The following is a 13050-nucleotide window of genomic DNA, read 5'->3' as shown; positions in this document are numbered from 1 at the left end:
GTCCTCACGGCCGCGACATGGAGCTCAAGGCCCAAGGCCTTGGCAGCCCTCATCAGCACCACACTATAAGTTGCCCCCGCCTCCGATGCCACGGAAGGAGGGGAGACAAAACCAGTGTCTGGAGAGGTGTCCAGGCCACTGGCTTCCCCAAGGTCTCTTGTCCAGTCCTCATGAGACTGACACTCCCTGGTCAGAGGGTCCTCAGACCCCTCCCAGTCCTCTTCATCACCCATCTCCTGAAATTCAGGGTTCTCATCCAATGGGGCCTGCTCGTAGAGAGAGAACTTTCCAACCGGCGTCTGGAGCGGCGCCCATCGGGGCCGTCCCGACGCCGGAACAGGAACGAAGGTGGAACCGGGGACGGCGCCGCCCGAGGCCGGCGCCGGAGGCGACACCTGAGGGTCCGACGCCGGGGAGGTCGTCAGATCCACCGGCGACGAACCAGATCCCGAAGGAGGACCAGCGGCATCCTGCGGCGCCGGGCCCGAAGGCGCCGGCGGCGGCGGAACAACTGGACCCCTCGGCGCCGGGCCCGAAGGCACCGGCGGCGTCGGGATAGCGGGGACCTGCGGCGCCGAGCCCGAAGGCGTCGGCGGCGTCGGGGCCAAAGCACCCGACGGCGTCGGGGCCGGAGCCGCCGACCCGCTAGGGCCCCCAGACGGGTCCGCTGGGCCCGAAGGCGCCGCGGAGCCCGCCGGAGGAGAGAGTTTCCTCATGGCCATGAGGAAGCGCTCGACCTCCTCCGGCGTCGCGTTCAGCCCAGGGACCGGAGGGTGTGGAGCTGCACGCGGCGCCCGCGACTCCGACGGAGCCGCGTGGGCGGTGTCACCCGAACCCCCGGCCGCATCGTGCGAGCGTCGGGGGGAGTCCGAGGAGCGATGACGCCGCTTGGACTTCTTGTGCCTCTTACCTGACGACGACTTCGACCCGGAGGAGTGCGGCCTACTCTCGGAGCTGTGATGGCTCCGAGCCCGCGACCTGTCCCTCGACCTCCCATGGGATCGGGACCTCTCACGGCGCGGGGCCGACTGCCGGAGTTCGAGGCGCCTACGGGACCGCTCCCGCCTGGCTTTCGAAGAGAGGGCCCGGCAGTCGGATCAGGCCTTGTCGTCGTGGTCGACGCCCAAACACGACAAACAGACGCGGTGAGGATCCGTGACCGACATCAGTCGGTCGCAATCGTCACACGGTTTGAAGCCGGGCATCCCTAAAGGCACCGTGTCGGAGTCGAGCAACTCGAATAGGATCAAAAAGGATCAAAAAAGTTAGTCAAAAAGTGACTAGGGTTACTGCTTTTTCCAGATCGCCCTTGCTGGCACGGAAAAAAGAAGAACTGACGTCAGCACGCGGAGGCGGCGTCTAAGTACTCCGACGACGTCATCACGGCGCCCACGACACCGACGACGGACGCGGAGCCGCAGACGACGCCTACCGACGCGCAAGGGTACTGCTACGCAAAAATTTCCGGATCCAGTCTTTCAGATATGTCATTATTCTTGTGTGCCCATCATTCACTTGAACTGCATGCCTTATTCCCCACCCTCCTTTTTTATAAAATCAGGACTTTAGAAACTTTGACTACCTCTACAAATTCAGTAAACGTGAACACCCCTTTCACCACACATTTATGTTTCTTCACTAAAACTCAATCATCTACCTGCAACCCTTTGTTTTAACAGGCATCCATATACCTCGTGACTGTTTAGATTTAATTAGGGCAGACTACCCCTCTTTAGGTCGAAGCCTACCAGACAACAGAGTTGCTGGTTTGCAAAAGACATCTTGGGGACATTCTGAAAACTTCCCAGGGGATGCATTCCGCCCGTTGCTTACCACTGGCTTTGTGGCTTTTCACATTTTCTGGCATTCTATTTGCTAGCTTTATTCGTTTTAGGCTGTCCAGCGTGAGTTCGTCCCTCCCAAGGAGTAAAACCTTTTCAGACAACATCTCCTTGTATTCTTCCACGAGTGCTCCTTTCTGTAAAGAGGCCTTTAAAACTTGTTCCTAATTTGTCACCTGTGCTGTGCATTAAAAGAAAGAGGTCAAATGCCAGGTCTTTCTAGGGTGCTTGGCTTTAGTCTTCTTTCTCTAACTTCAATGTGAGGCGATTTATGTGACAATATTGAAGGATACTGGGGATAGGAAAGGTTGTTTATTTTTCTAGCACACAACATTTAAATGAACTGTGCAGTTATTTCTGATTATATCAAATTATGAAAGCACAAATAAAGCACATTTTTGTTAATTCTGAAGTACGTTGGAAACAAATACTTTAATACGATCAAAACAAATCAATACACTAGGTGATGTTGTTTCCACACATTGTTTGTGCGCTGTATAGTTTGAATAGTAAAACTGTATGGCTGTGCAAATGTAATAGTCATTTCAACTGAAAATGTGTTGTCTGTAATGGCAGTGTGCTACCGCACCATGCATACTCAACTCTATGCCACTCTAGACCATTCTATGCTACCCCACTTGACTCTGCACCACTCCACACCAATGGACTCTTCGCCACAGCACTCTACTGCACTCTGCACTACTGCACTCTGTCAGTGCACTCTACGCCTCTCTACTCTATGCCAATGCACTCTACTCTACACCATTGCACTCTTCACTACTACAATGTGCACCACTCCAGTTTCGGCCACCCCACTCTACTCTGCACAACTCCACTCTACGCTACTCTATAACTCTGCACTCCGCATCACTGTACTCTTTGACAATATACTCTACGACAATGCACTCTACTCTGTAACACTCCACTCTATGGCCTGCATTCTACGCCAATCCACTGTACGCCACTCTACACCACTGCACTCCACCCTGCAGCACTCAATACCACTTCACTCCACTCTGAAATAATCTATGCCACTGTACTCTACGCCTCTCTAAACCACTGAACACTATGTTGCTGCGCTCTACTATATACCACTCTAATCTACGCCACTGCATTGTACAACTATGCATTGTACGCCATTGAATTCTATGCTGCTGCACTCTACACCACATTACTATTCAACACTCTACACCACTGCACTCTACTCACCACTGTACTCCACGCCCCACTACTATACACTACTCTACCCAACACCATTCTAATCTGTGCCACTGCACTCTACACCAATGCACTCTACGTCACTCTACACCACTGCACTTTATGACAGTCTGCTCTGTAACACTGCACTCTACTCTGCACTTCTGCATTCTATGCCAATGCACTCTACTCAGCATCACTCCACTCTAGAGCAGTCCACTTTATGCCACAGCATTCATGGCACTATACTCTACTCAGCACCACTCTACATCACTCTATTTCACTGCTCTCTATGCCACTCTACTCTGCAACACTGCACTCTACACCACTCTACTCTGTCCACTCCATTTTACGCCTCTGCACTCTACTATGCAACACTCTAATCTACAACACTGCATTCTACAACGCTGTATTGTACGCCGCCATTCTACAACGCTGTATTGTACGCAGCTGTATTCTATGCCACTGCACTCTACGCCATTGCACTCTGCGTACCTATAATCGGCAGCACTTTACGTCCCTATACTCTGCAACACTCTATGCCACTCCACTGTATGTGACTCCACTATATGCCGCTCTAGTACACGACAATCTATGCCACTCCACTCTACAACACTACTCTACTCTTCACCAATTTACTCCACACCACTCTCCTGTACGTCACTAACTTTTAGCCATGCTGAACAGCAGCCACGCTGGTGTACAACATGGCTAAAACTCATTGACAAAGCCAATAGCTCTTGCATAGGCAAGACCTGTTTGCTTTCCCAATGATTGTTCTTCATTTCTACTAAGTCACGTACAACAGCATCCTTACTCACTGGTCTGTAATCACACAATCAACCAAGCATGATCTTTGTCAATGTATCCCTGTCCCACTGTAATCTAAAAGGTGCTATTTGGGAAGTAGTATGCGGTGCATTCAAGTAAACCACATCTTATTTTCCAGAAAACACTCCACAGCAATGCCCGAAGCAAGTGCTGTTTGTATACCTTCCTTAAAAAGCCTGTTAGCTGAACTAAACCATTTGACTGTGGCGGTTATATAGGTATACAGAACTGAGCAACACCAAAATCACATTAAAATGTTCTCAATTTCAGAGGAACAAAATTAAAAACAAACAAATCCTTTGAGAGCATAATAACATCAGTAGTTGTTGACCTGCACAATGCGTGTTTTATCCCCTTTGGAAAAATAAACAAAACAATAAAGTACTTTCGATGATCTGGAAATCTCACAAACTGTCCAGCAAAATCTATCACAATCTTCTTCCAAGGAATGAACACAGTGAATTAGTCTATGTCTCACGATGTCTCCAGGGTGGGAGCGGTACAGATCGATGTAGCCTCAACACAACACTCTTCTCAAAAGTTAACTCCGACGCCACCTGACAAAAATGCATAATTCACCACACAACTTTCTTACAGAAGACCAACTGAGAGCAAAACGCAGTTACGTAATATTCATCTGGCAAGAAAATCCCATGTGAACAGTCTATGGCATTTACTCAAGCCACACCCCACTTATGTCCTTCACCCTCATTACAGTCACCATCTGACACAGACAAACTAGACCAACAACCGGCATAAATACTACTTCATCCTGGAATGTATTTTATGTGAAAGTTATACTCTTGCAGATCTGATACAGCTGAGGCCTAACACATAATAAACACTAAAGGCTTGGGAATTACTTAGACAAAACAAAGCATAGATCAGCATTAAGCCCCATAAAAATGGTAACATGCCTTAGTGTCTTGGACACAGTAAATGCATATTTGCTTTCAACAAATCTGAACCGGGGTCTACATGGTCAGCGACTAGCTGCCGCCTCCCCCCCAAACCGGCACCCAACACCCAGAAACGTGGACACGAGACTTCTTTACTTTTTGGAAGGCGGGCACTAGTCGCCCGGCCGTATTTATTAAGATATGAAATTAAAAAAGGTTTTAATTGCATGATCAACAATTTATACAAAAATCAGCAGGACATTAGATACAAGTTTTCCAAGAAGTTTGAGAGCCTGACCTTAACAAAAACTCTAATACATGTTGTTTCCTAACCGAGTCGAACATCCTCATCTTGATTTTTGTACATTTCTGGCCATATGGCAAGGTCACTACCGGTGTCAGGTCCTACAAGCTGCGCCTCCCCTGGAGACGTGCGCATGCGCAGTGTTACCCCGGGAATTGCCCGGTCTACGCCCTGAACTCCATTTACCCACTAAAGGAGGGCCCTTACTCTGCGCCATCCGGTGACGTCATGAGTCCACGCGCGCGGGGTGGCTACCAGCCTAAGGAAAGCGTGAACTACTCCTACCCGCGCTCCTTTGCAGCATGAATTACCTTGCCCCTGGAGTTCTAGGAGTGGCCCGCAGGCCACTCCCCCTGGGCGGGAACCTCCATAGGATGATGCCCGCCCCCTCAGACCTCAAATATGTGCTCACCGATAATGACCTTACCGCATGCCCCATACCTAATAAATACGACGACCTATGGGAAAAAATTCTAAAGGACAGCTACACTGGCTAATAAATAATAGTATCACAGTACAGCTACAAAGGGAAAAAAGGCCTAAAGACACTTGGCATCAAAGAAAAATTACTTCACACACAGTTTGCTAAAAGGGAAAAATTCCTAAACAAAAGCATCATCAAAATATACCGACAGAACCATTTCTACTACCATGTAAGACATGTGAACAGTACCTTCAAAAAACTTACCATTATACCAGACATAATAAATGCCACAAGACTTTTGTTCCAAGGGATGGTGGGTGGGAAAACAAAGAAGCCCCGAGCGCGGGGCACACCGTACTGCGAGGGAGCGTCCAGGGACAAGGGGGTCTCCTGGGCGCTCCCCACCTCTTTATTCCCGAGGGGCCAGGTGGGGGGGGGGCGCGCCCCCCCCGGCCCGCCCCTCATGTAGCCCGCCCCCGGACCTTTTTCCTTGTATCCGGGTCAGGGAGGCCTCCAGCCAATCGGTGGTGGGTCGCGCCCCCAAGGGCCCGCCCCCACCACCGAGAGACACCATCAGGGGAAAGGGGGGGCGACGGTCGCCGCGCCGCCATGCGTGCGGGGGGGCCGAGGGCCCCCCCTTTTCATTCTTTTAGACCTAATGCAATTGGCCAAATAATGCAAAGCATTAGTCAAAAACGTGCACTTCTTGTTACAGTCACTCCTTTCTCCCTTAAAATGGCTAATACCTTTGTTAGTTTAATGTTATGCTCCTCCTGAGGTCGCAGAAAGACCAAACTATTTTCGTAGAATCCCGTGCTCCACACATACCACCAAATAAGTTCTCCATTAACTTGTGAAACATGCCTGCTGCCGTACCGAAACCAAAAGGCAGCCTCAAATACTTACATGCACCAAAACGTGTATCAAGTGTACGGTATAGTTGGCAAAAAGCGGATATGATCACCTGATGGTAGGTTACTTTGACATTTAAAGTGGAGAATAATATGCCACTATCCATTTGGGCTAACATTACATATATTTTGGGCAAGGGACGAGATGTTTTCTGTTAAGAAAACGGTAGAATGCACACAAATGGGTGTATTCACATTTGTTGCATGCCCCTAGCACTAATGACCTCCACTTTGAGGAAGCCACCAGTTCAATTATTTTATCTTACGCATAATAACTCTTTCTTTGTGGCTCCCCGTGGGCACTCTTCTCAGGGTGTGGCAGGCAGGGATAGCTCTCTCACAGTTTGATACTCTTTCCTTAAATACTTCTGACAATTACACAGTATTTGGTCCAACGTTTCCCGACTCTGCAGGCTGTGAGTTACAAGCATCAAATGGACAATCAGTAGCAGGATGCAGAACCAGATCCTGCCACGAACTGCTACAGACATCTTGGAGTCGATGGACCTTCAATAAACTCTAGGTAACTTGGAATATAAAGAACCACTGTTATATCAAACTCTCCAAATGCTGTTAGATTAATATCCATCACACGCAAATATTTACCGCTCCATTTGCCTTCGAAAGTGTCAGACAAAACTGTTAATGGTCAAAGTTTGCAAGAGTGCTGGTGCTGTTGTGTGTGTGAGTAGCCTTGAAAATATCGAAATTGTTATAATATTTTTAAAGTTAATGTTGACTGTGTATTCTAAAAATGAACTGAATATTGGGGTGAAATGTAATGATGTGAATGTTCGGCCAATACATGTAAAGGCAATAGCTGATTCTGGTTGACCATTAATAGTTTTGTCTGACAATTATTGGCTGTTAAAAAAACATAAATGTGACTACTCCACATTCTATAGTAAATTTGTTCCTAACCAACTACACACGTGCCAAGGACTTCTCCACACTTTAAAGGCACATCTAGAGCCGATTATGTCGCTGTCATTCACCACAAGATCTGATAGAAGGTTTCAACACAGTTGCGCTTCATGCCTGTATTCACCTGAGAAAGAGAGCAACAACTTGACGACTAAACAGTCTCTAGGAACTGTTAAATATTCCAAGTAGGGAATATTGAAAGGTCCACCAGGGGGCAACACAGCAATTTAACTGTTTATCAGTATTTTTTATAGCACTTTGCGATTTTTTTCAATAAATCTTTCAACAGGAAGTTAGTTCCAAATCAATGTTGAATGTACATGGAAGCTAATTCTGTAAATGAGGAGCAAATACACTTTTGGGCCTTCCAAATGTCTCTGCCCTTCTGGTAGTAGTGACTAAGATGAACACAGAAATGAATATTGTCATGAGTCCTATGCCCAACTTACAATACATGAGTGAATTCCACATTGATGCTGATTATAGCCTTTCCAGAGTAATTTTGCGCTAACTTACACTTATGTGCATTCTGTAATATTCTCTAGCAGGGGATAGAATTTGAGAATAAAATGTCTTGCAGAAACTGTGAAAGTGGATGTGTGCTATGCTTGCATGTACCGCAGAAGCAACATTTACTGTGTGACTTTGGAAACTGGCTGGACTTAACTTGGAGCTGGTGTCTTGCAAGCCTTTTGTAAGTTGGAGCATCCCTCACATAAGATTTTCATCCAGAAACCTACCCACATGTAGCACGTGTAGTTATCACAAGATGTATTTGTGCTACATGCAATAAACAATACATATTAGCCCACCACTAAACGTCTTGCGCATATACTGGTACCTATGATGTAAGTTGATCACACAGTTATCCATGAGGTAAACTCTTTATGGAAATTTCACATACGGTCTTAGTCAAATACTCTAAACCAGTCGACTGCCTCTTCACTATTTTCACCCCTCACATAATCTACCAACATTAGGGGCGACTCTCTCACAATTCCATGTATTACAATTGGTGGCCAGTTTTCATGATGACCTTTAAATAGTGTTCAAGGTATCTTAGGTTTACTAAAAACAAAAATATTGCAAAGTAAGAATTACCGCATGTAAGAGCCATGGTGTCTCTTTGACTTCTGAGGATTTTAGAGTGCCTCCAAACAAACATTGGCAAAGCCAATCGCTCACTTGCAAATGCGCAGCAAGTAACAAGCTCAGCTTTGCCATTGCCCAAGCTGCTATGCTAAAAGTAGTGGAGAAGCGTGGCTCAGTGGTTAGAGGCGGCAGACCCGGAAGCTGAGATCGGCCGTGGACCAGGGTTCGATTCCCCGCCTCGGCGGGTCTCGGGCTCAAAAATTCCACGGACTCGACAATTCTCGCTCCGGTGCCTACTCGACTCACGGGGTCACACTCTGCGACTCTGGGCAATAGCTTGCTTAATCTCCACTACGGCACCACGCGGCGGGATGCCTGGCTTTCACCTTGTGGATATCCTGCCGGGCTATCTCACAGGGGAATACCAGGACGGGTTCCCTAAGCAAGCGCTTAGATACCGGGTCGGTGATTTGCGCTATATAAATACATGTACATTTACATATGACTTGCGCTGCTGCGATGTTATGATGCAAAGTGGACGTAATCTTAAAAGTTTAGAAAATATTTTTTTCATTTTTCTGTATACTTTTAGCTTGATCAAACATGCTTTTGGCTCTGCCAATGCCGGCAGATTTTAAAAGCGCTCAACTGTGCTTGCATTGGAAAGCCAATAGCAGCTTACCACCATGGATCAATAAGGGCATCATTAAGGCAGCCATCTGGCGCGTGTGCACCTCAGGGAAGTATAGGGGACATGCAGGGCATCACCGAGGCTGCCATCAGGCACCTAGCCCACCACCAAGCAGCTTTGGGAGGGAGGACAGGAAGGAAGAGATGGACAGTGACTCAAGAGGATCGAAGTAAAGAGCACAAGCGCAATCTGAAAACAGAGACACGTGCTCCCATAGAGAGCTAAATAAACAAGTGATGATATGGAGAAGAAGGAAAAATAAGTTCCACGACATTAACAGAGGAATGCTTCGCCCTTGTCAATAAAAAAAAAAAAGGTAATTCAGCTATTTTCAGGGGAAGGGACAATGCGAATGTTGGGGATGGGGGGAGAGGCTCTCCAATAAAAAGAAACAAACTGGGATTGACAAGAAAACTATCTAATAATAAGCAAGGGTTGAATCTGTTGAGTTTTGTGTACAGTGCTGTTTGCGACAGACCGCTGGAGTGGTCTGCAGTAACCGCAAAAAACTGCTACAGTATTGTAGTCCTGTGCTGAGCAGCCAATCCACAAATAAACCTCTCTCTGTAAACGATGGTGATGAACAATTCCAAATTGGGCCTGGGAAAAGGTTCTTGTCCTGCCATTTGCCTGCTATGCACAAGCATCAGTGATTACCATCTGATTCTCCTCTGTGCTGGTAGTATTCATTAAGTGGCCACTAACCCTCTATAACCCCAGGTTTCCCACTTTCATGTAAACCCACCTTTTTAAGCAACACTTCTGGGCGCACTCACATTAGTCCTACATTATTTTGAGATTTCTTCGGGCAGCCTCAGACAAACCTATTAATAATTCAGTGTGCTTACTCCGCAGCTGCATGGTATGTCTTCTTTGTTTACTGTTTGTTCTGTTAAGCATGAATGGTCCGTGGCATGCTGTATTTCATGAAGGAAAAGTTTTAAATAAACACATTACACAAATCAAACAAGCTAGGGTAATTTTCTCGCTGCCATGTAAAATGTATTGGAGAGCTTAGTTCTTCTTGGATCCGCAGGCACGTAAAAGATATATGTGTTTACAGTTACTTCTGTAGGAGTTTCCAACGAGCGGCAGACAGACACAGACACAGACAGACAGACAGACACACACACACCGACACTCTCTCTCTATCTCCGAGAGTCTGATGTTGCTCTCTAAGTAATGAAAGGTCTTAGGGCCCGACGTAGGCCACCAAATAGATTTCGGCCGTTACCAAACGGTATTTGGTTTTTGACATGTAGGGGGCCTAAAATTAGCCGATTGGGTAAATTTACCGATTAGGTAAAATACAGAACCAGTAAATTTACCGAATCGGTAAATCTAGATGTAGGTGGCACTGAAAACAGTGCCACAGGCCCTTAAGAGTTCGTTATTTACCATGAAATACTATTTTATAGTAAATAACGAATTGCTGTATACATGCACATCTGTGCATGTACACCTGTGCCATGTGGCACACATACATGCCCTAAGGGCACACAAGTCAGAATCAGGGGTGCAACAGGGTGTCAAAGTGACACCCTGTACCCCTTGACAATTCGGTAATTTTACCGAATCGGTATTTACCGATTCGGTAATTGACATTGATTCCTATAGGAATCAATGGCAATTATCGAATCGGTAAATACCGATTCGGTAATTACCGAATCATACCGATTCGGTAAAAATTACCGAATTATTTCCTAAATCTCATTTACCGAATCTAGAATACCGAATCTGTAAAATTCGGTATTCTAGAGTCAGTAAATGACATTTACCTACATCGGGCCCTTGGTGTGCTGTGCTGGGTGACAGAAGGAGAAGCGTGTTTGTGTAATAATTCACTTACTGTCGACGTACACGTCACGAAAGCAGCAGTGTGTGAATGACGGATGGAGAAGAAAAAATACTGGACAACTCACAGGTCACTGTCACGGAAGGCTCTGCCTCTAAACTCTGGAAAGTACCTACCCCGGTGCCACAGACGGAGGAATCACTAGGACAAACTTCAGTTTGGCTTCATGCAGAGTTTCTGCCAGGTGACCCAACATATGTACCAGCTCCCTGAAAAACAAAAACAAACAGTTACACTCAGAATGGTCCAAAACACACGACTGGTCTGCGGTAGCTGGTATGGGCCAGAGTGAGGCAGAAATCTACAATTATACAGAAAAGTCTCATCTCAGTCTACTAGCGTTGAGACTCTATACAGCAACTTCCAGAAGATGTAATGTCCTTACCAGAACATTATAGGCAGCCTTTACCACGCGTATTTAAACAATGTAATATCCCATAACCTGGGTTTCATTGGATATCCAATAGCACTCTCCATTTAGACACAGACATCGTACGCCAGAGAGAACTCGTAAATCTTTATCCACACTGCTTCCCTTCAAAACCTAATAGTTAGCAAAGTGCTGCCAAATCATTATCAATAATCTTTAATCGTTTTAGAATTTAAAACCACAAAAGTAAAGAGAAGGCAGAAATTCATTTCAGTTGTGCAAAGTAGAATAATATAAGCATTCGTAGCTAAAAGCAACTTTAAAACAATAAAATCAAGAGAACAAAGATAAAATACGCTAATCAAATACAAAATAGCGACACAAAGCGTGTCATCAAAATCTTACAAAAAATAAACATCAGTCACCATGGCTACTTAGTGTAGAGAGGGTGTGCCGGATGTAAGTTGAAACTGCAGAGCAAACCTATACTCACTGGAAGTGTTAGAAAAAACGTCAAAGCAGGTTTGCAGTGCCAAAAATGGCATATCCGTAGTAGAGGATTAATGTAACTTCTTCTAGTGGCATTGTAGAACGAGCAAACAATAATAAACTGCATCGTGCCAGTCATTCCATCACAGGACAGTTCACTAGCACTCTCAACCAGTTAATTATTCCGTCATGGAAAGGTAACTACAAGGTGGAAAATATTAAGTCTGAATTTTGTAAGTATAAACCTATTTTGAATATCTGTGGTGTTGGCTAAGTAAGATTGAAGGAATACACTTGGTAACAAGGAGGAACACAAGATACACGTTACCTTGGATCTAGCTAGGTTATGTCTTTCCTCTTAAAAGCGCTGAAGTAACATATGCTTGAGGTCAACCCTGCCAACCTGAGAACATCTTCAGATCATCAAATAAATTGGGTCTCTTTAGCTTATACTACAGCGTCATAATTAATACACAAACAAGGGAATTTATCAAGCGCTAGACTATCGTGCAGTATCAATCTGTTCAGGTGTCTTCCTCTTTCATCCGAACACTTCGTCACAAAAGAAGTGAGCAGTGTCTTATAAGGTACTCTTAAATAAAAATTTAAAAAACACACCGAGATCTTTGTGACACAAAAGGGATGAGCAATTAGCAGTGACTGACAACTCTCTCTGAAGGCATGCATTTTCTGTGCCCTCTAACTTATCTTTGTTAACATGTTCACTAATGCCTGCCCAATAGGTGTCAAACGAGATACACTTAACCCGATAGGTTCAAGTCATTTCCTTCAGGGACTTCATTTCCAACTCAGTTGAGAAAGAAAAGAATGCTGTTGTAGTCTTCATAATTTGATTATACCTAATATTAATTTGATTTTTCCAGGTAGCACCTGCATCAAAGTGCACCCCCCGAATAAGAGAAAGAACCCGTTTGCTTTAGCTGAACATCCTTCAGTCTAAAATGACAGGGAGTGGAAGGATGGACCCAGCAAATCATAAAATCGGACTTATCCTGCTCAGCTCTGAGATCCAAATTAACCATAAGTTCATCAAAGCTGTTCAAAAGTAGGTGAAGAGCTTGCAAAGTGCGGTCAATCAATACCCCATCATCCGCATATAAGAGGGCAGGAATGGGGCGATGTCCAAAGTGTGGCATCTCCTTGCACATCTACACCAACACCCTGTGCAAGTTGTTAACGTAGAGGTTGAGAGGGAAGGAGG

General features: G+C 45.7%; 1 protein-coding gene across 2 annotated transcripts in view; it reads right to left on the bottom strand.

Moving 5' to 3' along the window:
• CHID1 (chitinase domain containing 1) overlaps positions 1–13050 on the bottom strand; it is a 1625859-nt gene that overhangs the window by 1087190 nt on the left and 525619 nt on the right. For both annotated transcript variants that reach the window (XM_078684035.1, XM_078684036.1), the window contains one exon: positions 11086–11178. In XM_078684035.1, coding sequence (XP_078540161.1) covers positions 11086–11178 — 93 coding nt within the window. The remainder of the gene's footprint in view (positions 1–11085; positions 11179–13050) is intronic.

The sequence above is a fragment of the Lissotriton helveticus genome, chromosome 3_1, assembly GCF_964261635.1.
Source record: "Lissotriton helveticus chromosome 3_1, aLisHel1.1, whole genome shotgun sequence".
NCBI lineage: Eukaryota > Metazoa > Chordata > Amphibia > Caudata > Salamandridae > Lissotriton > Lissotriton helveticus.
This window is presented reverse-complemented; position numbering and strand designations above follow the sequence as displayed.